The 26376-nt window shown below is 40.8% G+C and overlaps 1 protein-coding gene across 1 annotated transcript in view; it reads left to right on the plus strand.

The window, feature by feature from the left end:
- Nucleotides 1–1425: 1425 nt before the first annotated feature.
- Nucleotides 1426–26376, plus strand: part of ZSWIM6 (zinc finger SWIM-type containing 6) — a 192019-nt gene continuing 167068 nt past the window's right edge. Inside the window, exon 1 of the mRNA XM_036278942.1 lies at nucleotides 1426–2062. Within this exon, the coding sequence (XP_036134835.1) occupies nucleotides 1426–2062 (637 nt within the window). The remainder of the gene's footprint in view (nucleotides 2063–26376) is intronic.

Raw genomic sequence — 26376 nt, forward strand, 5'->3', positions numbered from 1 at the left:
GCCTATCCAGGGGAGGATGGGCCGTTCGGGCGCCTCCAGGACGGCAGTGAGCGCGACGCACGTCCCGAGAGCCTTGGTTTCCCACAGCCCCGCACCCCGCGCCGAGCCGGGGCGCAGGTCTAAGTGCGCACTGAGCGCGCTCGCAGCCGCCCTCCTTAGCCGAGCGTCCCGGGCGCGCCGTCTGCAGCCGGCTGGGCTGTGCGCGCGCACTCGTGGGGTGTGTGCGCGCGCTCCCGTGGCGTGTGTACTCACAAAGGTGTGTTTGCTAAATCCACTGCCCGGGTGTACACTCCACCCCGAGTAGGAGCACCCCGGGACTGGAGCAGCGTCTCGGCGGCGCGGCCGTGGGGCTGACGAGGGCGGGTTCAAGTTCCCCGGCTCGGCGCTGGGATGAGGGAGCGCGAGGGCGGGGCGCCCGTGGCCCGCTCCGAACGCGTGTCGCCCAGCTGCGGGGTAGGTTCCGAGCGCTCTGCGCGTTTTTGGACACTGTGGCCGACTCGGTCCCCTGCCCAGCCACCGGGACACAGCGGACATGGGGCTTGGAGCTGCGTGCGCTGCAGCCACGCGGGGCAGCGGAGCGGGCGCTCTCCTTCCCTACCCGGGTCTGCAAAAGTGAACTGGAAAACAGCCGCCGAGCGCAGCCTCCTCCCTCTTCTCCGGCGCCGCCGCAGCCCCGACTGGGGGTGGGGGGAGTTCCCCCGGGCTAGCTGGAGGGGAAGCGGGCAGCCGGGCGGCTACAGCCGCACCTCCTCCGCTTTCCTCTCCACCCCCGTCCCCTGGGCTCCACGCCGCATTTCTTTGTTTTGAAAGCGCCTCCTCCGCCCAGAGGCTTTTCCCCCCGCGGGCAGCCTCTGATGGTGGGGTGGGGCCTCGGCCGGCGGGCCCCGCCCCCACTTAGCCCCGACCTCTCCTGGGGCTCATCCCATCCATTTCCCCTTTTCTCCCCGCCGCGACCCACGAGGCGCATCCTCACTTGCGGGACATCAAAAAGAGGTAGAGAATTGGAAGGGGAAGTTGAGTAGCAGGGGGCGCAGAGACCCACCCACCTTGGGCCAGGTCCGTAGGTCCGCCCCCTCCCGCGGGAACTCCACCTGAGCCCCGCCCCCCGCATCACAGCAGCCTGACATTCATACAGCCCAGCGTGCACACAACCCCGCCACCCCCGCTACCCCCGTGTCCGCCGAGTGCTCTATTTATGTTTGAGCCTGGCGATTTGCATAGGCCCAGCCCCTGGCCCTAGGTCCCCCTATCGGTGCCCCGCCTTAGCCTTGACGTCACTGTGGAGGCCGCACCTCTTGTGCCCATACAAGGAGCGGCGGACCCTAGATGGCAGCGTGGCGTCGCGGCGGCGTGTGCGTGTCGCGCTTCCTTGTGCCGTTTATAGGGTCCCGGCACTTCCGCTGTCGGGTTAGAAGCGGCGCGGTCATGGCGGAGCGCGGACAGCAGCCTCCTCCCGCGAAACGGCTGTGCTGCCGGCCGGGCGGCGGCGGCGGCGGCGGGGGCAGCAGCGGCGGCGGAGGAGCGGGTGGCGGCTACAGCTCTACCTGTCGGCCGGGCCCACGGGCGGGCAGTGCGGCTGCCGCGGCGTGCGGGGGCGGCGCGGCACTGGGGTTGCTGCCGCCGGGCAAGACCCAGAGCCCAGAGTCGCTGCTGGACATCGCGGCGCGCAAGGTGGCGGAGAAGTGGCCGTTTCAGCGCGTGGAGGAGCGCTTTGAGCGCATCCCGGAGCCGGTGCAGCGCCGCATCGTCTACTGGTCCTTTCCCCGCAGCGAGCGGGAGATCTGCATGTACTCGTCCTTCAATACCGGCAGCGGCGCCGCAGGCGGCCCCGGCGACGACAGCGGCGGCCCCGCCGGCGCGGGCGGCGGCGCGGGCGGCGCGGGCAGCGGCAGCTCCTCGTCTTCGCCGGCCGCCACCTCAGCCACCGCCGCCGGGGCCGGGGTTGGGGCCCCGTCGGTGGGGGCCGCCGGGACGGCGGACGGCGGCGACGAGACACGGCTGCCCTTCCGCCGGGGCATCGCGCTGTTGGAGAGCGGCTGCGTCGACAACGTCCTGCAAGTCGGTGAGTCACGGGGCAGCCGCGGGGCCGTCTGTCCGTCCGTCAGTTCCTCGGGGGCGGGGCGCCTGCCCCCTCCCCTTCAGGCAGCCCCTCAGCCCGTCGTGCGCCTGCACCCTGCCCGGTGCCCTCACTGGCTCGGACCGTCCTCCCGAGCAGAGCGCCCATTTCCTCCGCGCCCCTCCCCGCCCCCTGTCTCCCCGGACGGGCCAGCGCGAGTGGGAAATGAATCAGCAGGACGCGCCCCGCGGCGGGGTCGGCGGGGTGGGTGTCGGGTGCCGGGGACCCACTCCGTTCCCCACTCTCTTCCCGGAGAGCACGTCCTGGAGGGCTGTTCGCCGTTTTGGGGGAGTGGATGTGGACAAAGGCGCGGGCGGACGGCCGGGCTTCGGCGGAGGGTGTGTGGCGGGGCAGTGCGGGGCGGGGGAGGGGGCGCGGGCCGCACAGACAATGCCGGCCGGGGCCGAGCCGGTTGCCGGGCCGCGCTCTGCGCTCTCCCTCCTCTCTCTTCCCTTGTCTGTCGTTCGCTCCTCTTTCTTTCTCCTCTTCCCCCTCCCCGCCCCTTCGTTTTGAGGGGAGGGGAATACATTTTTATGCCACTCGGCGGCCGCTCCTCCTAGGGCTTCGACGGGCTGGCGGCCGCGACGCACCGGGATCGCTGCGGCGTCTAGTCTGGGCCAGCGAGCTCCGTGGCTGCCCGAGGATTTAAATGTCTTTTTTCCCTCCGCGTCTCCCCCGTCTCGGAGCAGTGCCGGAGGGAGGGGGCTGCGGGCTGGACCCCTCTCCTGAGGGACCTCTCACCCCCAAGACACCCCGAATTAAATGGCGCGAGTCCTGGAAGGAGCGGCTTGCGCTTCTCTTTTCTTTGGGGCCGCGGCGGTGCCCGGGGGCTCTTGCCGCCTGAGTTTGGCTTGCGCTGGGTGGCCGGGTGGTCGTGCCCGGTGTGAGCCGGGGAGCAGTTACGGGCTTAGCGCTCGCTGCCTGAGGCTGCACGAGCCGAGGCCGAGGGGCTCCGCGGCCGCTCCCGCGTCCCTCCCTGGCAGCCGGGCACGACCCCGCACTTTGTTCTCGTTTTCAGGTTTATTTGTGCCCCTTTCAGTTTTCTGTCATTCTCCGAAAAGGGGAAACCAAACAAAAGAGTCTCTCTTTTCAGGGCTTGTAAAGTAGAAGATATTTGACAAAGGCGAGAGAAGGACTTGTGATTTAAAGCTGTACAGCCTCCCTTTCTCTAGTAGACCATGAGAGTTTTCTCAAATACGGAGTTTAAAAGCTTTCCCTGTATTCCTCCCCCCCCCCCACTCTCCCCTGCCTAGTGGTTTTCTTTCTTTATTTTTATTTTTTGTATTTTGTGTGTGTGTGTGTGTGTGTGTGTGTGTGTGTGTGTTTTCAGCCATAGCTATGGGGATGTTTGGGCTGACTGAAAAGAACAATGCTGTAATGAAACCCCCTCCCCATATTTTTTTCCTGATTGCAAATGGCATATTTTCTACTCCCTTTCATATTGCCGTGTTCTTTAAATTGTAGTGGTGAACAAGGGTACCTAATGAATGGAGAGAGGTTTGGAAGCATTACTGTCTCTGATTTTTAATTCTTGTTTCCTTGGTCAGTTCCTTTTATCTTTGGGAGTTGGGTGGGGGTCTGGATAGGGATTCCAAGAGAGAATTCAGATGTGTTTTAATCCTGTCTGGTTAATTTGAATTCTAATGCAATCTGCAAATGTGATTTTCTGCATGGTCATTTATTTCCAAAGGCATCCCCTAGTGTTGCCTTTTCTGGGTTCCGCACCCTTTCCTTCTGTCTTAGAGGGGGTTCAACTTTTGAGGCTACCCATCCATCCTTTCTTTTAAAAAATCTGATTAACATTCATTCAAGTTTTTTCCCCCCTTGTTTCGTGCTGCCAGGTTGAAACGTATTGAAGGTACCTAAGGGTTCTCAGTATAACAAACTAGAGTTTTTGAATTTTTATGGCTTGGCCAGCAATGTTGAGTTTTTTTTCCCCCTATTTTTTTTTCCTTCTGTGCTTGATTCTGCTTGCAAGCAATGAGGAATGACAGGAGAGCACATAGGGAGGGTTTCTTGGCTGATTGCATTTAAGCCAGGAATTCACTGTGAAAATAAAGTCAAGGAGTGATAAATAAAAGATGCAATCTTCTCTAGGAGACAGACACAGCGTGGGTTTTGCCTGCTTTCATCAGTGAAGAGGCCTGAGTGAGTTATAAAAGAAAATACTAACTTTTTGAATAGTCCCCAAAGGGGAAGGAGACCATCGAATGGGGTTGGCATTGGTTCATGTGATGTTGTATGATGCTTCTTACAGTTTTGAAGAGTTGACCACCCATTTGGAAACATATACGTGCTAAACAAGTGCTGCAGAAATTGTGGAAAATATCCCCCCGCCTCTGAGTTCTGCTAATTTTCTTAACTTCCAAGTTGTACTACTTGTTGTGCTAGTCAGCTTAGAGATGGAAGGCTGTTAAATGCTTGGCAGCTGGCACTGAGATTGAAAATTTGTGACTAGAATTTTTTTTTTTTAATGGAGAACAGAGAGAGTAGCTAGATTAACCACCTAATTTAGCTCTATGTGATGGTTTGAATTGGTATACTAACTCAAGAGGCTTATTTTATAATTTGTGATTTGAGGTAGAACTCTTTTTCACTTCAGGACCTGAATGAAACAGGATGGAGTACAGTGTTGATAGCATCATAAACATTTTTCTGGTGTTGCAAAATTACAAGTTTGTATAAGGAGTATTTACTGACTTTTGTAGAGATGACTAAATTATAACTACAATGGGGAAAATCTAGTTGCTGGACTTTAGTATTTACATTTATACTGTTGAAGATTATTTAAAGATTGAAGGACAGATAATTGAGGCATCCCAGAAGTTGAACATACTGTACTTGCTGGTTATTTTTCAATTTCTAGGTTTCAAGAAGACATTCAAAGGAAAAAATAGACTTTTGGTGTGGTAGTTGTAAGCAGTATTTAATTGGTGCAGCATTCTCTATCAGCTTAGAGAAAGCATAGTTGACTTATTTTTACTAAATAATGATATATTACAGTTATTGCTGAAGGTATTTGTATGTAAATATTACCAATGTCATTTAGGTAATGGTTTAGAAGTCACATTAAAAAGTTTCCCCAAAATTTTTCCTGGGAAAGACCTTACCTAATATAATCTAAAATTTGAATTATAAAGGAAAATAAATGCAATTGCATAAAAAGATGTAAACATTTCTGTAGGATTCAAGAACATGATAAACCAAGTTAAATAGCTAACTTGGGCAAATATTTGTAGCATGTTTGACTGAAGGCTGACAGAGAACTCCAAAAAAATTGGTTAAAAAGAAAAAGATGAATAACCCAGTATAAAACTAGGTAACACATTTCACAAAAAAATGCACTGATTAAATCTAGTTCATCTTCACTCTTTTATAGAGAGACACAAGTAAAAATAACATGCTGTTTTCATCTGTCACGTTGACGACTAACAAGATGGATAGGCAGTATTCAGAATGGGTTGAGGTGGTAGTAGATGATGCTTCCCTGCTGCTTGACACAATATTTTTGTGTCATTTCTAGGAATTTATCCTATAGATACAATAATATTAGTGCACAAAGATGTTCTGTACAGTGAACAATGCTTATTGCTGTATGGTTTGCAATACTGGAAGGCTGGAATTCATCTACACTGATATCAGAAGGGAACTGAGTAAGAAGTGCCCGTGGAATATTATGCAACCATGAAAGAGCAAAGTAGATTTGTATATACCGAGAAGAAAAGGTGATCTGGATATTTTGTTTAAAAACAAGTCAGTTGTTCACATAATATGCTGTAATTCTGTTTAAAACAAAAAGACTTGCATATAGATGCATAAAAATGTCTCCAAGGACTACACGAGCAATCATTGGAGAGTGGGTATCTTTGGAGAAGGGCAGTTAGGTGCATGGGCAAGGTTTTGTGAGGAACTTTACTTTTCATTTTCTGCCTGTCTTATGGTTGGATTTTTTTAAAAAAACTAAAACCATATATTTTTAAAATAAAAAATCCTAGAAAAATTATCTTTGTGTTTTCAGTTCATTTACATATTTTGCTTTGGTGTGTGTGTGTCCCCTTTCTGAAGACCTGATGTAGAGTTAATTTTTTTTGGCTTTGAAACAGTTTCCTTATTTGTGACTAAATAATCATTTTAAAAGCAAGACATCTCAAAACTAGGGTTTTATATAAGAAGGAAATAGATAAGTTTTAAAAGGAGTTACTTATTATTATTACTTTTTTACTTTGGTAAACATATTCTTAGGGTCTTTTAAGGTTCCTAACAACATTTTGTGTTTTAAGGGGCGGCAAGGTAGTAAAAGGTGGTGATCATTATTAGAATTAAGATGGATACAATTTTTAATCAGCTAATTTATTTAAGGTTAATTTATTGGCTTTCCTTTGAGTATTTTGATTTTCTTTACTGACTAGAGATTATTATATAAAGGTATGATACTAAATTACTTTTAGAATTGGGTGTTTTGTTTATTGATGATAGTACATTTCATTGAATGCATTTTCAAGACTGAAGTAATTAATATAGAACAATTTTGAATCAGATCTTACACTTTTCCCTTCAATTTATGAAAAAGTACATATAAGAAGAAAATTTGAAACTAGGTGCATGTGTGTTTTTACTGTTGTTCTATATGAATTGAGATATAATTTGATTACAAATTGGGTTTTGAAAACGAGTGTCTCATATGTGCTCAGCATTGTTCTGAGGGAAATTAGGTTTTCAATTTTAGGTGAACAGATCTTGGAATTTGTTATAATACTTCGTTGTCTGATGGTTAGTATTGGTCCAAATCTAAAGTATTCAGGAGACAATAATTTTTGTATCTAAAAGATTTCAACAATATTGGAAGGTGGAATTGCAGATTTGGATTAAGCAGACATTTCTACTCTCCTTCTGTTGTTCAATTTCTTGCCACACAGTTGTATTCTGAGTACACCCTTGGATTGAAAAGGAAAAGGCTCTTCCCATTGTTTTATTTTTTTCAGCTTTGCATTGAATTTCTTCCCTTTTGCAGATGCAAGACTTTGATGTCTTTTCTTTGAAAAACATTAGGATGCCTATATAACATGTGCTTTAAGAATTATTGCAATTAATTGAGCAAGTCAGGTGATTATTGTCTTAAGTGTGTCCTGGCCAATTTTTAAGATGTTTATCCTGGACCTCTTTTCTTTTCACAATGGGTAATCAATTGCTATCAGTTCTAACTCCAAATGCTTCATTTGGAAAGACACAGACCAGCACATTTTTTTTGCTCACATTCGTATCAAGAGTTCAGTTAAGAATGTGTGATTTCAGCTAGTAATATGTTCGGTGAACAGGATGGCAGTGGAGGAATGACTGATGTTTACTTTTAAGAAAGCTTTCCCTTTAAGAAATTACATGATTGGCCTTGGCCGATGTGTCTCAGTTGGTTGGGTGGCATCCCATGCATCGGGAGGTTGACCCTTTGATTCCTGGTCAGGGCACATGCCCCGGTTTTAGGTTCCATCCTGTTATGGGGCATGAAGGAGGCATCTGATTTGCACTGTCACATCCATGGTCTCTCTCCCTCTCCCTCCTTCTGTCTCTAAAAATCAATACATTATTTTTTTAAAAAATTATATGATTGGATCTATACTAATTCCACATGCTTAACATACTTTATATTTTTGTTAGAAAATTAATTTTCTTCAATGATGCAAAATGAATATGTTAACCTTTAAGAAGCTTACACATAACATATGATAAAACAAACTCATGTCGTGTTAGAAATTTTTATAGGGCATTCATTAAACTTGAATTGCTGTTGACCTTCAACTGTTATATTTAAGAGGGCAAATATCCTAAAAAAGAAAGCAGATTATAGGTAAGTATAAACATCTTAGAAACAAAGTCGGTTATAGGCAACTATTCTTTAAATGGTAATAAACTACATGGAACTTACAAAATCATTTTTAGTTACCTTTTAAATAATTATGATATAATTTTAAGATGAGTGCTTTCTTACGATATAAAAATCTAATTTAATTTTCTTGGTTTATTAATATTTTGTGATATCTAAATGTTTAGTAAGGATTACTGTAAATAAAAAAATGAGCTGTTTCTTTCTTTAAATGGATGGGAATACCCTCCATCTCTTTCTGAGAAATCAGTATCAAATGATAATTTGGAGGAAAAAATGTTACATAGTCTTGTTCTATGTGTAATGACTCTTGTTCTCTCTCTCTTTTTCTTTTATAATTTTTTTTATTGTTGAAAGTATTACAAATGTCTCCCTTTGTTTCCCACTCTCACCCCTCTTCCTGCCTTTCCCAGCCTAATGTCCTTGTCGGTTGGTTGTGCATATATGCATATAAGTTCTTTGGTTTATCTTTTCCCACCCCTCATCCCTCTGAGGCTTGTCAGTCTGTTCCCTACTTCCATGATTCTAGATCTCTTGGTCGACAGCTTATTTTATTCATTATGTTCCACAAATAGTGAGATCATGTGGTATTTGTCTTTCTCTGACTAGCTTATTTCGCTTAGTGTAATACTCTCCAGGTCCCTCCATGTCGTCTCAAAGGGTAAGAGTTCTGTCTTTCTTACGGCTGCATAGAATTCCATTGTGTATATGTACCGCAGCTGTTTTATCCACTCATCTAGTAATGGACACTTGGGCTGTTTCCAGATCTTAGCTATTGTAAATAGTGCTGCTATGAACATAGGGATGCATATATTCTTCCTGATTGGTGTTTCAGGCTTCTTATGATATATTCCAAGAAGTGGGATCACTGGGTCAAATGACAGTTCAATTTTTAATTTTTTGAGGAAATACCATATTGTTTTCCATAGTGGCTGCACCAGTCGGCAGTCCCACCAGCAGTGTACTAGAGTCCCCTTTTCTCCACATCCTCGCCAGCACTTGTTGTTTGAGGATTTGTTTATGGTGACTCTTGTTTTCAATCCTAGTCAGAGTCTCAAAAATAAAGTGTGTTGGTTATGCTTGTTTAAAAAATGAACACCTTTCTAGTTTTTGTTTTCAGTTCCTTGTGTTCTGCTGAGAATATACTTTGTACATGGTTTTCAATTCTTTAAAAATAGGATGATTCCTTTGTTTTTTCATCTAAAAAAGGTAGCTAAAGCAAGCTTTGGAGAGAATGCAGTGAAAAATCTGCTTTCATTTTGAACTTAAAGATTGACTTTCAGCTGATAGTAAGTGAACTCTATTGCTAAGGATATACAGTTGTATATTTGTGGAATTCTCAATTTTGTTTGTTAATCCTCACCTGAGGATATTTTCCCATTGATTTTATTTATTTTATTTTAGATAAGAATGGAAGGGAAGGAGGCGGGGAGAGAGAGAAACATTGATTGGTTGCGTTCCACATGAGCCCAGCCAGGGCCACAGATCAAATCTGCCCTTGGTATATGCCCTTGACCGGAAATCTGTCCAGGGCTATTTGTGGAATTCTTTTTTTTTATCCTCACTCGAGGACATTTTTCCATTTTTTGTTCAGATAGAGCGGGAGGGAGAGAGAGGAAGAGACAGAGAGAAACATCGACGTGAAGGGACACATCGAGTGGCTGCCACCCGCACGACCAACCAGGGCCGGGGACAAACTGCAACCGAGGTACGTGCCCTTAGCGGGAACCGAACCCGGGTCTCTGTACCGCAGGCCGTCGGAGCCAAACCGGCCAGGGCTATTTGTGGAATTCTTAAGTGAGAACTAGTTTTATGTCAGCTAATACATATTTACATGTATTTATTTGTTGATTAGAAGTGAGCAGAAAAGGAGACAAATGAACCCAGTTGTCATTTGATTATGGTTATCTCAAGCATATTCCAGTGACCTCTTTGTATTCCATTTCTTCTTAAAATATGCTAACAGATGAGAAGTTGTTTTTATAAAATACCTTGCCATGATAGCTATTATTGACTTGGAGAGCTATGTAGATTTAGAGATGAAAAGATAGCATCAATTCCAGCTTCTTCCATTTTGCTGATGAGAAAACTGAGGCACAGACATATTAAGCCTCCTAGTTTGCTAGGAATATTTGGTAAATTTCAGAAAAATCTCAGAAATCAGAACAGTATTCTTGAATGTAAACTGACTGGTCTCTTAGAGAGATGATTTGGCTAACATTTTTTTTTAATGTTGTAAAAGTACTTTTTGACAGCATTTTAATTTTAGGCCACATTCTAATGGCTTCAGTTAAGCAATGATTCTAACATGCTAAATGCATGGTAGTGTAAAATATTTGTAGACATTTTTGGAAAGTGTAGAGATGTTCTAAAATGAGATTAAAGTTCAGGAAAAGTTAATTATGATTGCTAACTGTATGAAACTATGTTATAGCTATGTGAATATACATGAAAGGATGCATACACCCATGTAATGAAGAATTTATTGAAAGTTTAAAGTGCTTATGCAAGGAATTTACTTAGAGTTTAAGGTGCTTTTGCAGAACACAGAAGTGAACACCCAGTAAGAAATTTGACTGCTCTGAATTTAGTATGTTTACGAAAACTTATCTAGTAGTGTCTGTATTTGACACTTTTTTGTATTTTTTTTTCAGTGTTGTTGTCAGTGTCTCCTCCTCCCCTATTGCCAGTAAATGGTGTACATATAACCCCTAGATTCACATAATTGAAGTGGCCTCAGAAATTAATAACCTCTCTAATTTTGAAGTCCTCTTTGATTTGGGGCTTTTCTTCACTGAGCTGAACATGATTTATGATGAGCTTCCCTACTTACTGCAACATTTACTAATAGTAGTAACAGCAGTTGACACTTTCATCTTACTTAACCAAGTGCCATATACTGTTCCAAGCACTTTCTGTTTCTATTTTTTTTTCCTGTCCTCACCTGAGGACATTTTTGCGTTTATCTTCAGACAGAGCAGGAGGTAAAGAGGGAGGAAGAGAGAGAGAAACATCGGTGTGAGAGAGACAAATTGACTGGCTGCCACCCCCACAACCCCAACCAGGGCTGGGGACAAACTGCAGCCGAGGTACGTGCCCTTAGCGGGAACCGAACCGGGTCTCTCTGGTCCGACGCTGTAACCGCGGAGCCAAACCGGGCAGGGCGCACTTTATATTTCTTAACAGCCCTATGAAGTACTTTTATTATTCTCATCTTACTGATGAAGAAACTGAAGCATAGGAAAAAAGTCCAAGTAACTTTTGTTCAAGGTCACATGGGCTAGTAAATTTATGGAGCCAGACACAGCCTATCTGGCTGATAGTCCTGCTGTCTAACTAATACTGTCTATGATGCATCATCATTAAAGAAGATAAATGTTGCCCTGGCCGGTTTGGCTCAATGGTTAGAACGTCAGCCTGTGGACCAATGAGTTTCGGATTTGATTCCAGTCAAGGGCATGTACCTCAGTTGCGATTTGTCCTTGGTTGGGTTGTGCTGGAGGCAACCAGTCGATGTGTCTCACTTCGATGTTTCTCTCTCTCTTTCTCCCTGTCTCCTTCCCTCCCACTCTATTGATGATAAGTGGAAAAATATCCTTGGGTGAAGATTTAAAAAAATTAAAACTTAAAAAATATTAAAAAAAGAAGATGAACCTTCTTTAAATTTATAATCTCTTGCTGTTTTCTAGAGTGTCTTCCACTGTGGCTAGAATTTTAAGTTGTATTCATAGCTATGATTTTTAACTTAAAAAAATTTGACTAGAAAACCTGTTTTAAAAATGCCTTTTTAAAATTAATTTCAGTTTTGGAGGATGGTTGTATGGAGTGATTTTGAACATCTTCCATCAGACATTTTTAACTTTTTTTTTTCAATCATCACCCCAGGATATTTTTCCATCAACAGAGTGGAAAGGAGGGAGGGAGAGAGAAACATTGATGTGAGAGAGACACATCAATTGGTTTCCTCCCGCATGAACCCGACTGGGGCTGGGGATTAAACCTGCAACCCAGGTATGTGCCCTTGACTAGGAATCAAACCTACGAGTACCTTTTGGTCTGCAGGCTGACACTCTAACCTCTGAGCCAAACCAGCCAGGGTCATTTTTAGCTTTTGAAAGAGGAATAACGTAGACCAGATCTAATTGTGGTATATATGCAGCAGAGGTAATTTCTCAAAGTATATTAAAGAAATTACATATTTATCTCATTTAAGTCCCTCTTTAAATGCTATGATTAAAAATTATACTATTTCTTATTGCTGGTAAAAAGACTTAAATTCTTTGAGTTTAAGAATGTTAATTGGAAGGATGCAGTAGATCCTGCCAGTATATCGAAACTCTTACTAATTGCGAATAAGCTGATCAGATAAATTGGAAGCTCATTTAGTGAATTAATGTGCTTAAAATTCAGGTGACTCACTGCCTGGTCCCTGGCTTATTTAACAGTCTGTTTACTTAAAGCATTTTTCATTGTTAATTGGCGCCAGATGCATAACGTTGGAAGGTACTGTATTATACAGAAAATATGCATAAGAAGATAGCATGTAGAATGAGTCTACAGAAACAAGGTTTAAGTTTTTGTAATTAATTTAATTACACTAGTACAATTTAGGAGGCTGTAGGTGCCACATTGTACCTGTTAAATATTTGCTGACAGTGACAACATTTTATGAAGTGTAGGTATTTTATAATTCCAGTGTAAAGGGCAGAGCCTGGAACCTCTTCCAGTGTTGCTATGTTCTTAGTAAAGACCTGCAGGAGTCGAAAGGTAGCATACTGTATTTGTTATTGCTGAACCTTGTATCCTGCTACTGCTTTATATTAACTTATTTCTACAAAGAAGGTGGTCATGAATTTTTTAAGTATTTGTCATAAAATAAACCTTTAAAACTCAAGTAACATTATAATCTGGTTGTTGTATGTGAGTAAGGACTTTTTAAGATTTTGTACTCTTTCTATTATTTACTAGTGCTCTCTTCCTTCCCTCCCCCAATTATCACCTGTGTAACTTGTTTTGTACTTTTTCCAGACCTATGGTAAAGCTGAGGACTGAAATGACCAATGGCTACTTTGTGGTGGAATCAAGTGAGGCTTGAGGACAGGAGATGGAGTAGCCTCAGAGCTTCAGTTTCCTCCCTCCCTCCCTCCTTCTCTTACTGCCCTTCCTTTCTCCCTTCCTTTTTTGGAATGAGGCAGTGGAATAGGGGGAGAGAGAAGTAGGAGGGGAGTGGTAGGAAAAGGCAAGAAATTGGAAGATGTAGGAAGTACCAGTGAAGAGTGAGCCATGTATTCAGTTCCTTTCTTTTCGTGTAGTTGTCCCTTGCCCTCCAACCTCCCTTGATTAGGGAAATAAAGCTGAGGTCACAAGGACCTGTGTGTTCTGCTTGGCTGCCTGGCTCTACATCAGGCTGGCACTAGGCCATGATGGCACAGGGCCAGAACGTTGTGGGACTGGTGGCAAGTGTTAAAAACCTAACTTTTGAGGTATCAAACTAAACTAATTTTCAGATGTGTTCTGTGCTGTGATATTCTACGTACCTCTACTTTTCCAAAATGGATATGCATGTTTTTGTTTGTTTTTTTAGAAGGGGTTTACTTTTTATAGTGGTCATAAAAAATGACTACTATAATTTAGTAGTCATTTTAGATAGGAGAAATATTTAAGAATTGCCTTACAAGGTCAGATTTATATCCAGCTCAGTAATTTTGGTTTTGTGGCAGCACCAAGAGGTGTGAAATTTGCCTGATTAATTTAATTTGCTTTGGGCATCTTTAAAGTTGCCACTGCTGTTGAAGTGTAGAGTTTGAATTGGTTTATATAATTATAGGTGTCATCAGACATTTAAAAAAACATGTACTGATTTTTCTGCAGTTGTTAGCATTCCCTTTGCTAACAAAGTTGTCTGTGTTTAGGTTTAGTTAGTGCTGTAGGAATATGTTTAACAAATAAAAAAGCCCACTATTTATTCTTGTAGGAAGCAGCTAGGTTTTAGTTGAAATACCAGTTTCTGGTTCTAGATTTTGTACACCCTAGAAGCAGCCAGTATTATGTGGATTGTATTTGCAAATTGAGTTTCAAACTTTTGGATGCATGTGTAAACTTAAGGACTTATGATTATTACTTGTACTCACAAAGAAAAATATGTTGTATTTGTTCTTGAATAATTTTGGAAAGAAATAAAAATAATGTCACAGTGTGAGTCTGTATCTTTGGAAGGAACTTTGGTAAGTATAGCAGTATTTATATTCTTTTCATAGTGGTACACAGAAAAGCCGAGGGTAGGGGGATGATTTTTGGTGTACCATGGTACACTAAATATGAATAGAAATAGGGATGGTAATTATTCACGTATCCAATGAATAGTGCCGTAATGTACTTAGATCTGTTGGATGGCAGGATAACATTTAGTTAGTGCATTGATCTGATGCCCTTCTTATGATAGCACAAAATAATTGGCCAAAATAACTAGAAATAGAATCAATTGATTTTTTTCTTTCACTTTGTCTTTAAAGTAGTTATTGGGTGAATTCTGCTGAATTCACTTTTGTGAAATGAGGTGAAAAAAAAGACCACACACTTTAAAAAAATGGGAAGAAGACCCAAATAGACATTTGTCCAGAGAAGACATACAGATGGCTAATAGACATATGAAAAGATGCTCGACATTACTATTTTAGAGAAGTGCAGATTTCAGTGAACCTGGCTGGTGTGGCTCAGTGGATTGAGTGTCATCCCATGGACTGAGAGGTCCTGCTTCATTTCCGTTCAGGGCACACGTGTGAGTTTTGGACTTGATCCCTAGTGGGGGGTGTGCAGGAGGCAGCCAATCGATGCATCTCTCTCACGTCAATGTTTCTATCTCTCTCTCTAAAAAATCAATAAAAACATAGTAAAAAAATCAATAAAACCACAATGAGATTTCATCTCACACCTGTCAGAATGGCTATCATCAATAATTCAGTGTTGGTGAGGGTGTGGAGAAAAAGGGAACCGCTTGTGTTCTGTTGTTGAGATTGGAAATTGGTGCAGCTACTACATAAAACAGCACGGAGGTTCCTCAAATAATGAAAAATCGAACTGCCATATGACCCAGCAATTCTACTTTTGGGTCTTTATTCAAAGATAACCAGAACACTAATATGAAAAGGTATATGCACCTCTGTGTTTATTGCAGCATTATTTAAAACAATTTTTTTTTCTTTTTTTCATTTTAGAGAGAGAGGAAGGGAGAGGGAGAGAGAGATAGAAACATCAATGAGAGAGAACATCTATTGACTGGCTTCTACATGCCCCCCACTGGAGATCGGGCCCACAACCTGGGCATGTGCCCTGACCTGGAATCAAACTGGTGACCTCTTGGTGCATGGGTGTCGATGCTCAACCACTGAGCCACACTGGCCGTGCTATTGCAGCATTATTTACAATAGCCATGATAAGAAGCAGTTTAAGTGTCCATTTATACACGATTGGATAAAGATGTGGTACATATATGTAATGGAATATTATTCAGCCATAAAAAAGAATGAAATCTTAACTATTTACAACAACATGGATGGACCTAGGGGGTATTTTGTTCAGTGAAATCAGAGAAAGACAAATACTGTATGATTTCGCTTATATGTGGAATCTAAAGAACAAAATAAATGAACAAACAAAACAGAAGCAAATTTATAAATACAGAGAACATTTTGATGGTTACCAGATGCGAGGGGGGTTGGGAACCTGGGTGAAAAGGTTGAAGGGATTAAGAAGTACAAATTGGCCATTACAAAATAGTCATGAGGGTATAAAATACAGCATGGGAATGTAGTCAATAATGTTGTAATAGCTATGTATAGTGTCAGGTGGGTACTAGACTTATCAGGGGGATCACTTTGTAAGTTACATGTCTAACCACTATGCTGACACCTGAAACTAATATAATATTAAATATCAAATGTAATCGAACAGAAAAATTTCTAAAAAGTGTAAGGTGGGGGATTAGTGAAAGGTGAATTTCTAATTTAATAACTTACAGAAGGCAGATGTTACAGAGTTTATTTAAATTTTTACATCTTAAAATGAGATGCTTACATTGTGGGTAAGAGGAAGTTGGACAGCTTGCTGTTACTTGTCTAATAATATTTTATTTCTTAGAGTGAAAACAAAAATTTCATTAGGAAATATAATCAGAATATCTTGGGGAAAGAGTATTGATAGAGCATCAAGTATATTGAACTATATCACAGTGTATAAATTATACCATGTGGTATTTTCTGCAGTTAGAGGTTATGGTACGTATTCCAAAATTGGCTTGAAGATAGATCCATTGATCTATGTATGTATATTTCTGCAGATAGAGGTGTGTGTGTGTGTGTGTATACAATTTAATAAGATGCATAGAACATTGTAATCTACTGGGTGATAGTAGGTAAGTGACTGACTATCTTTTGGATCCTTAATTTAATATAGATTTTATTTAGGTGAGTCATGTAAAACAGGTCAGCTCCAGCTTAACTCACAAGCTTGATTAAAACCAAAGTCCAGAAGGTAGTTTGACTAGTGCTGTTTGGAGTCCTCATAAGCAAAGTGCTCAAATGACATTCCCTATTGGAACTTGTCAGAGCAGTTTCTTTGCAGTTTTCATTGACCTCTTTTAGCAACTTATTAAAAAAGCATTCTGTCTAAGCTGTTTCATAAATAGCAGGAAATTCCAAAGTACTGGATAGTATTGCATTTTTGCTTTCAAAAAGGACTATTGCTGTGGAAAAAAGGTTTTTAAAAAACTATTTATTTATTTAAACAATTTATGGCAAAGTACTTTTATTTTAAAATAGACAAATTTTTAAAATAAACATTCTTGTTTAAACAGTAATTTAAGTTTCATCCATGAGTTTACATACTCATTTATTTTTCATAATTTGCAGTTTATAATATTAGATTTGTTAGAAAAAAATTGGTGATAATCAGAGCCCTTAGTGACTGAGTTTATTCAAAATTCATTGTATGGCCCTGACCAGTTTGGCTCGGTGGTAGAGCATTGGCCCGCGGACCAGTGAATCGTGGGGTCCCAATGAGGCACAGGTTCGATTCTGGTCAAGGTCACATACCTCCGTTGTGGTTTATCCCCCGCCCTGGTCGGTTTTTTAGTGAGGCAACCAATCGATGTGGCTCTATCACATCGATGTTTCTCTCTGTCTCTCTCTTCCTCCCTCCCACTATATCTAATGATTAATGGAAAAAAGATATCATCCTCAGGTGAGGAATAAAAAAAAAATTTCAATGTATGTATTAGATCTGAATTGGTATGAGTAGCTCATAGTTTAGCAGTGGCTTGTCTTGATTTTGATAAATTAGGAGATTTCTGTGCTCTACTGTAAAATTTATTTTTTGACACACAGTGATACAGTTTGTATTTTTTTAGGAGTGTGTGTGGGGCGGAGGGGTTTGGGAAGAAATGTGGTAGTGATGGGCTCAGTGGTGGTGGGTTAAACTCAGAAAAGTACATTCAGGTAGCCATGTTTAAATATAGAGGGTTCCTTTCCTCTTCTTTCAGTTCAGGAATTTATATTTCAATAAGTTGCTTATTTAATGATGTTATATAAAAACTTATTTTTTACTTATTCCCTTCCTCCCTATTCTTTCTGTTATAGGTAGTGATAGTTCAGAATGTAATCTGTGAACGTTCACTGTATGACAGTCTATCTTATGGTGGTTTTAGGGATGTATTGACCATTGTATCTCTAAAAGGCTAATTAAAAAAATTCACTCCTTGAATTGCTGTTTCTGTCTTTGATCCTTTACAGTTGTGGAACAGCTAGTTTTCTCCTTTTTGGTTTGCTTTTTTAATCATTTAGAATTGAGCTTTGAACCTAACTCTTTCAAGAAGACTTATTTAGTAAATCTAGAAAAAAATTTATATCCTGACTCTTTAAAGAAGCCGTACTTGAGAAATCTAGAACCATCATGCTGTTTTAAAAATAGATACAATAGTAAATTGGGTACATTTAGATAATGTGGTTTTCTTCCAGTGAAAGTAGGTAGATCTGCAATTCTACAAGGGGTGTTGAGAGATTGACACTGGCCTGTCTGATCTTGGCCTTTTCTAAACTTGAGAACATGTGTAACTCATCTTTAATGTAAAATGTGGAAGAAATGAGGGACAGGAAATGAGGGACAGTTTCTATGAGAAATCAGACAATCAAATCCTTTTTTTTTTTTTTTATCCTCACCCGAGGACATTTTTCCATTTTTTGTTCAGGTAGAGTGGGAGGGAGAGAGAGGAACAGAGAGAGAGAAACATCGATGTGAAGGGACACATCGAGTGGCTGCTACCCGCACAACCCACCAGGGCCGGGGACAAACTGCAACCAAGTTACGTGCCCTTAGCGGGAACCGAACCCGGGTCTCTCAGGACCGCAGGCTGACGCTCTAACCCGGCCAGGGCTCAAATCCTTTTTTGATAGCAGGTTTCTAAGCATCTTTGATAGAGGGAGCAACAGTTGACTATAAAACAATTCAAAACATGAAATGGGAGCAAATAAAAATGTTAAGAATGTTCTGCCACATACTGTTACAGAATCATTTTGAGTTTCCCAAATGTTTAGTCTTGTTTTTTGGGATGAGAATCAGAGTATTTAAAGTAAGTACAAATTCTCTTTTTGAAGTAAAAAATGAATCTGCTAGATTGAAAAAAAAATTGGCAAATTTTAAATCCAGGCCAGCCAACTATAATAGTACTATTAATTATGTCGTGTATATATAGTAGACATTGAAATGTCACTTGAATGAATGATATATTTAGATTATATGCCAGTCTTTGTGGGTACCTATGTGAAATTCTATTATTTGGTAATAGTAGCTCCAAGTTCTAGTTTCTATTAGATTTCCTGAATTTAAGTTGCATAACTTAATCTCCTCCTAAGAGGTATTTTGAGTAGGAAATGACCAGAAGATAGGCAGGTTGTTTTTTAGGACTTGGTTTATTATCATGAATACACTTCTACAGCTATCATGTTAGGTTTCTTTTTAACTTATTTGAGGGGATTTTAAAAAAAATTTATTTTTTATTGTTGATGGTATTACAGATGTCCCCTGTCTACCCTTCCCCTCTTTGCCCCCCTTCACCCAGCTCTCACCCCATCATAGGCCTTCACCAAACTATTGTCTGTGTCCATGGGTTGTGTATATATGCATGTAAATTCTTTGGTTAATCTCTTCTGTTCCCCTCCCACACCCTTCCCCTCTGAGAACTGTCAGTCTGTTTCATGCATCCATGCCTCTGGACCTGTTTTGTTCATCAGTTTATTTTGTTCATTAGATTCCATATATAAGTGAGATCATGAGGTATTTGTCTTTCTCTGACTGGCTTGTTTAGGTTAGCATAATAATCTTCAGGTCCATCCATGCTGTGGTAAAGGGTAAGAGATCCTTCTTTTTTTACAGCTGCATATTATTCCATTGTGTAAATGTACCACAGCTTTTTTTATCCACTCATCTATTGATGGGCACTTGGGCTATTTCCAGACCTTAGCTATTGTAAATAATGCTGCTATAAACATAGGAATGTATATATTTTTTCTGATTGGTGTTTTGGAATTCTTAGGATATATTTCCAGAAATGGGATCACTGGGTCAAACGGCAGTTCCATTTTTAATTTTTTGAGGAAACTCCATACTGTTTTTATCCCTGATGAACATACATGCTAACATTCTTAACAAAATATTAGCAAATTGGATCCAGCAATACATTAAGAATATCAATACTCCATGACCAAGTGGGATTTATTTATTCCCAGCTGGTGAAGTATTCACAAATCAATAAATGTGATACATCACATAAACTAAATGAAAGCTAAAAATCGCATGATCATATATGCAGAAAAAGCATTCGACAAAATCCAGCACTCGTTTTTGATAAAAAACTCTCAGCAAAGTAGGAATAGAAGGATCATACCTCAACATAATAAAGGCCATCTATGACAAATCTGTAGCCAGCATCATACACAATGGGCAAAAACTAAAAGCGTTTCCCTTAAGAACAGGAATAAGACAGGGATACCCATTATCGCCACTCTTATTTAACATAATACTAGAAGTCTTCGGTACAGCGACCAGACAAGAAGAGAAAATAAAAGGCATCCAAATTGGAAAGGAGGAAGTGACACTGTCATTATTCCCAGATGACATGATACTGTATTAGAAGACCCTAACAACTCCACCAAAAAATTGTTAAATTTAATAAATTCAGCAAAGTAATAGGAAACAAAATTAACATCCAGAAATTGATGGCTTTTTATACACCAATAATGAACTCTTAGAGAAATTAAAACAAAATCTCAATTATCCTTGCAACAACAACAAAAATATACATAGGGATAAAGTTAATCAAGGAGATAAAAGACCTGTACTTGGAAAACTATAGGACATTAAAAAAAAATAGAGGAAGATACAAACAAGTGGAAGCATACACCGTGTTCATGGATTGGAAGCATTAACATCATTAAATTGTCCATACTACCCAAAGTAATCTATAGGTTCAGTGCAATCCTTATTGAAGGGACTTTTATTTTTATGCTTTTACCTATTTCTTTTTTTAGAGAGAGAGGAAGGGGAGGAGAGAAGCATCAATGTGAGAGAAACATCAATCAGCCATTCCCCCCTCACCCCTCACTGGGGATCGAGCCCACAACCCAGGCATGTGTCCCAACCAGGAATCTAACCAGAGTCCTTTTGGTGCATAGGATGACAGTCAAAGCCAACTGAGCCCCACCTGCCAGAGTTGAGGGGACCTTTCATCAAGCTTGTTAACTTGCTAACAGCATCGGCCAAAAAGCTGTTATGAAAACATTTTTCTTTTTTTAATCCTTGCCTGAGTATATGTTTTTATTGATTTTAGAGAGAGAGGAAGGGGTCAGGGTGAGAGAAAGAGAGAGAGAAAGAAACATCAGTTGGTTGCCTCCCACACACAACCTGACTAATGATCGAACCCGAAACCTGGGCGTGTGCCCTGACCAGGAATTGAGCCTGCAACCTTTTGGTGTGAGACCATGCTCCAGTCAACTGAACCAACCGACCAGGGCTAAAAACACTATTTTTTAAATTAGATAATTCCAACCTCTACAAAGAAAATAATTTGGGCATTCCTATGTAGAACAACAGTACTTCTGGGTTACCCAAAAAAATAACTTTGAATTATAAATATCTTTGAGGGATTAAGAGATTGCTTTTCCTTTTATTTGATATTTCACTTTTTCAAGAACTGGCAAAAATAAATTTAATTAGTTTTTTCTAACTTTTTTTTTCCAGATGATTTGCAAAGCACATGTAATTTCAAAATACCCCACAAGATCTTACACATTGTGAAAAGACATTGGCTAATTAATAGGAATGGTTTATTAAACTAGTCTACAAAATGCTAATGACTTTCTCTTGAGGTAGACTTTGCTTAAGACTCGGTTTTGCATAACATGGGATATACTAACCAGTGTTTTGAATAGTAATTTAACAATAATGTGTACTCCCAGTGATTGGTTCATGAGAGGGATGGGTTATTTAGGTATTGGGTACATACTTGTTCCCATTTACCTAGTCAGTCTTGTTTTATGTCTCTTTTTCTGACATAATTATACATAGTCACCTCTTTTACTCTTAGAAGTATTCCAGTTCAGACGCTAAACTATATAGTTTATATCTTGTTTTTCAGAAAGAAGGGAGCAATTAATAAATCATTTAAAAGTATAGTCTGTGTTTGCATGCAAACACACTCCAGCCTGTGTGTGGGGGGAGAGGCAGAGGGTGAGAGTAAGGATGGGAAGGAGGACTTGTTTGGCTTATCTCTGGTCTTCATCAGGTGACTTCACTTCACTCAGTCTCTCAGGTAGGAAATGTATTTCTCTCTGGGTTTTCATTCATAACAAAAGGAAGCAGTTAATTAAAGATTCTCAGTATCCATGGATTTGATGGTGATGTGTCCCATCACCTCCCCTTTTTTTTTACATTTTTAAAGACACATTTTTATCCTATTTAATATTAAGTTTTTTTTAGCATATGTTTATTATTAATGATACAATTCTATTTGTACATTAAAAACATTTTTTTCCTTTATTGATTTTTAGAGAGTGGAAGGGAGAGTGAGAGAGAGAGAGAAACATTGATGAGAGAGAACATCAGTTGGCTGCCTCCTACATGCCCCCCCCCCCCGGGGGGATTTGACCCACAACCAGGGCATGTGCCCTGACTGGGAATTGAACTGGTGAGCTCTTGGTGCATGGGTCGGTGCTCAACCAGTGAGCTACAACCGGCTGTGCTATTTGTACATTTTAAGCTTAAATTGATGTTCATGGGTACTGCTTATTTTAGGTACTTGCAGTTAGTCACTTCAGTGAGTGTATCATTTGCTAATAACAAATGATACTGTGAGCTTGGAGAAAGATGCCTGACAAGAGTGTTCTTCGTTGGGTCTTGTCTTATTACCTGTGTACTCATAGCCAGACCACTTACTGGCTCTGGGCTGCCTTAAGTCCTTATAAAATGGAAATAATTATACCTCTGTCGCCTTTATCATGAGGCTGTTAAGAGACACGTGGGGATACATGAAGGTACTTGAATTCTAAATAGTTACACAAAGGGGAAATATATTATTGTTATGCAGTGGTCCAGTTTTGCCCAATTTAATTCATTTATTATTATTATTTTCCAATTTTCTATATTTTCCCCAAACCCTGCAAGCATCATGTATTTATTTTGTAATCAGAAGGGAAACATTTCAAAAATCTGTCTCATTGTCATTAAAACATTAAACTTCCCTATCTACAGATTAATCTGTTAATATTTTATTATGATTATAATTGTTGTCTGATCTAGTGCACCTAGGCAGAACATATATTATTCAACAAAGTATGTTACGGTCTTAATGCAGTGGTTTTCAACCTTCCCAGTGCTGCAACCCTTTAATATAGTTCCTCATGTTGGGTGACCCCAACCATAAAATTATTTTTGTTGCTACTTCATAACTGTAATTTTGCTACTGTTATGTCTTAGGTGACTCCTGTGAAAGGGTCATTTGACCCCCAAAGGGGTCATGACCCACAGGTTGAGAACCGCTGTCTTAATGCCTCCCTTGTTTTTGACCCTAATGATTGATGAATTTTGTCTTGACTTGGAACGCTAAAATTATTCTTCTTAAAGTGGAAAAGGGGCCCAGTGGAAAGAGGCCTAGCTCAGATCAACTCAGTGACATTCAGGAATAGAATGGACAGTTTGTGGATGACCTAGTCACTTGGAGTGCAATGTCTGGGCTTCCCTGAATATTTATCATGGGCAAGTAGAGGATGGAATCAGATACAAAACACTCAGTTACAGATACATTTTCTGAGTTTCTCAAGCCATATTACTATTTACTAAGATCTGTATTTCCTTCTTTTGGGGACTTAATTAAAAAAGTTGACTAACCCTTTCCCCCTGATTTAAAGATTTACAAATAAAATATTCAGATAAATGGTTTCAAGTGTGAAATTTTTAGAGCTTAGTATGAAGTCTTGGTTGTATATTTTTATTTCAATTCTGTTTTTTTTGTGATTTCCTAAGTCCTTGCCCTTGAAAAATGTGCTGATGTGACCTGACTACCCCCCCTAAACTCTTTTCTAGCTGTCCAGTTAAAGGCCTGTTAATGGTCTTTCTGTACTTCTAATGTGTACCATAGAGGTTTTGTTAAAAAATCATATGCTTTCTCTTTCTGTATATGTACACATGTGTGAGTAAGAGTGGACTTGGTATTTGTAAGGGTGTAATAATCATCTTGTAAATTTTGGGCAGGCAGGGGATCAGCTGTTAAAATCCATATTGCTGCCAGGATGATGTTACCTGTACTCTTTCTGTACGGAACCTTTGGTGTCTTCCCCTTGCTTAGAGGACTAAAGTCATGGGAGTGCAAGGCCTGGTATGGTCCAGCCTGGATCCCCACCTACCTCTCTTGCACATTTTCTACCTTGCCCTTCAGCTGCCTCCAAGCTGCCCTGCTAGCTGTCCTTTTTTCTGCTTGAAGTGTTCTCTTTTTGGCTAGTTCATAACTTAATTATCAACTTGGCTCAGAGAAATCTGGCAAAGAGTTCTCTCCTTTGTAACCCTAAACATTGTTTTTTATGTGATTTTTTGATGTCTCTTCCATTAGAATGTGTGTGTACACACACACCTAGTTATAAGCAACTGTTTTTGCACATAGTTGACTCTCAGAAAAAGCTTTTTGAACAAATAGATGAAGGACAGTTATTTTACTTTGGAAATATTTTCCTAACTCTACAGGAAGAGGCACTGCTTTTACTCTTAGTTTCATCTACCCCCTATCCCACAAAGAATGTGTCCATTTGAAAAACAGCCCAGTTTTGTGTTTGTGGTTGCTTTAGGCCACTCCCAGATTCCCCAAAGGTACATTTTCATGCATCTCTGCTGTTAGAGGGACTTTCTTAGAGTTTGAGAAGCTCCCTCATGAGGTCAGTTGTATTGGCATGTGGGTTTATATGAGTTGGTTGGACAAATTTAGGTTTGTCATGTATTACCTGGAAAAACCCAAATAGCCAAAGGTTTCTAGAGGATGGTAGGGTGTGTAGTTAGAACTGGAGACTTGCCTGCTTGTGTAGGTTAGTTGTCTTCTTTTTTTCTCATTTCTCTTGAATCAGCAGTTGTGTTCTGTAATGGTGGACAGGGCACTGACCTTGTGCAGGGCTTGTATACAGGGTCACCATGGGTCACACAGTGGGCCTGTGTGCATCATTTTTATTTTATTTTATTTGTTACTTTGTGCATTTTGTCTGTGTGTGAGCTTTACTTTTTCAATCTTTATCATGTTAACCTTTGATTCCTTATGTTAATTGAACTCAAAAGTAGCAGTCTAGGATGATGTATGTAAGAAATATTAATCAAGTATCTGCCACATAAAGTTATTTCTATTTCATTAAAGCGATCTTGGACAAAATTGAACTTTTTTCAGTATCTTGTTTGGGAGGTGGGGGTGGGTTTGGGCCAACTCTAATTTGACACTTGTTTTCATTTACTATGTTATGTAGTAATAGCTTGTATCTGCCACTTTTTTAGTACTGCTTCTGTGCTTTACAGCGTGATCTCCACTCCTCATGGAACAACTTTAGGATGAAGGTATTCTCTTCATTCTGTAGCTGAGGAAACTGAGACCTGAGATGCTAAGTCAGCTGTCCAGTAGCACCCAGGCTCCCTAGCTCTTGAGTAGATCTTTTTATTGTACCACCTTGTTTTCTAAGCATTGCTAGGGGCAGCTTGTCTTTTTGCATGAAGGAAACCATTCAGAGACTTCCTCTGACACCACTCAAAATTAGCTCTCTGATCTTTGAACAGTGTTCCACAATTTCTGGAATGTGCTATGTTTTAGTTTTTTCTCCATGATAGTGGTAATGGATATATGACCCACAGTACCTTCTTGTTTCAGAGCTAATACTATACTCAATTGAATATGACTTTTTTTCTTTGCTGAGCTTTTGAAAAAATAGAGTTTGATTCACAGCATTTGATGACATTAATAGTTTGACTTGAAAGAATTACCGTTTTCTCTTTCATCAGTTCCTTAATTTTAGTGGGAGACTTGGGGGCAATGTATGTAGGAGATACTTCAAAGAGAAGATTAGTATAATAGAAGCTCTGTGAGGCAGCTGAAGTGCACACTGCACTGTTACTGGAAGGCAGCTATGGGTGCTGGTGGGTTATGTTAGCAGCCCTATTGATGGAGAGATTTAGCAGTTTGCTGAAGTGCTAGGGACATTCTCTTACTACTAAATTATAGCCTAAAGACCTTTCTAACCCGTAGAGCAAGCCTTAACATTTTCTTTACATCTTTTATTTTTGGGAAACTCCTCTGTTTGCAGGTGAGGAAAGATTAGATGTGTTTCCAGGCAACAGCCAGGGTCTCCTTATTTTCTCCTGTGTGTCACCATGAGACTATATAAAGGAGCATTTCTAGAGGCTGTTTAATCCACTAGTTTAAGATGCCACGATCTTTATTTTTTCAGTTGGGAGTAGGTAGTGTAAGGGTATGCTGTCTGACTGGCTAACCTAAGATAGTAAATAAAATCAGAACGCCATCCTTTCTTGTAAGATGTGTACTTAGATTATCCTTCTTGTGACCTCATTCCTGCTGCCACCATACCCTCTCCTCTCCATTGAGCTGCCTTTGTGTTCAACTTTTATTCCATTGCTGGGTCTCTCTGCAGCAGTTGCAGCTTATTTACTATGTAGACTTGCCACAAGTTAAAACTTAGGCAGTCTATATAACGTCATAATTTTAGCACTTTAACTTGTTAAGGTACATGTTTTGATTGTCTGATTTACAAAAGTGCCATATAAAAACCCACCTATGCTGTGTATAGTTGCTGAAATT

Source organism: Molossus molossus, unplaced genomic scaffold, assembly GCF_014108415.1.
Source record: "Molossus molossus isolate mMolMol1 unplaced genomic scaffold, mMolMol1.p scaffold_m16_p_3, whole genome shotgun sequence".
NCBI lineage: Eukaryota > Metazoa > Chordata > Mammalia > Chiroptera > Molossidae > Molossus > Molossus molossus.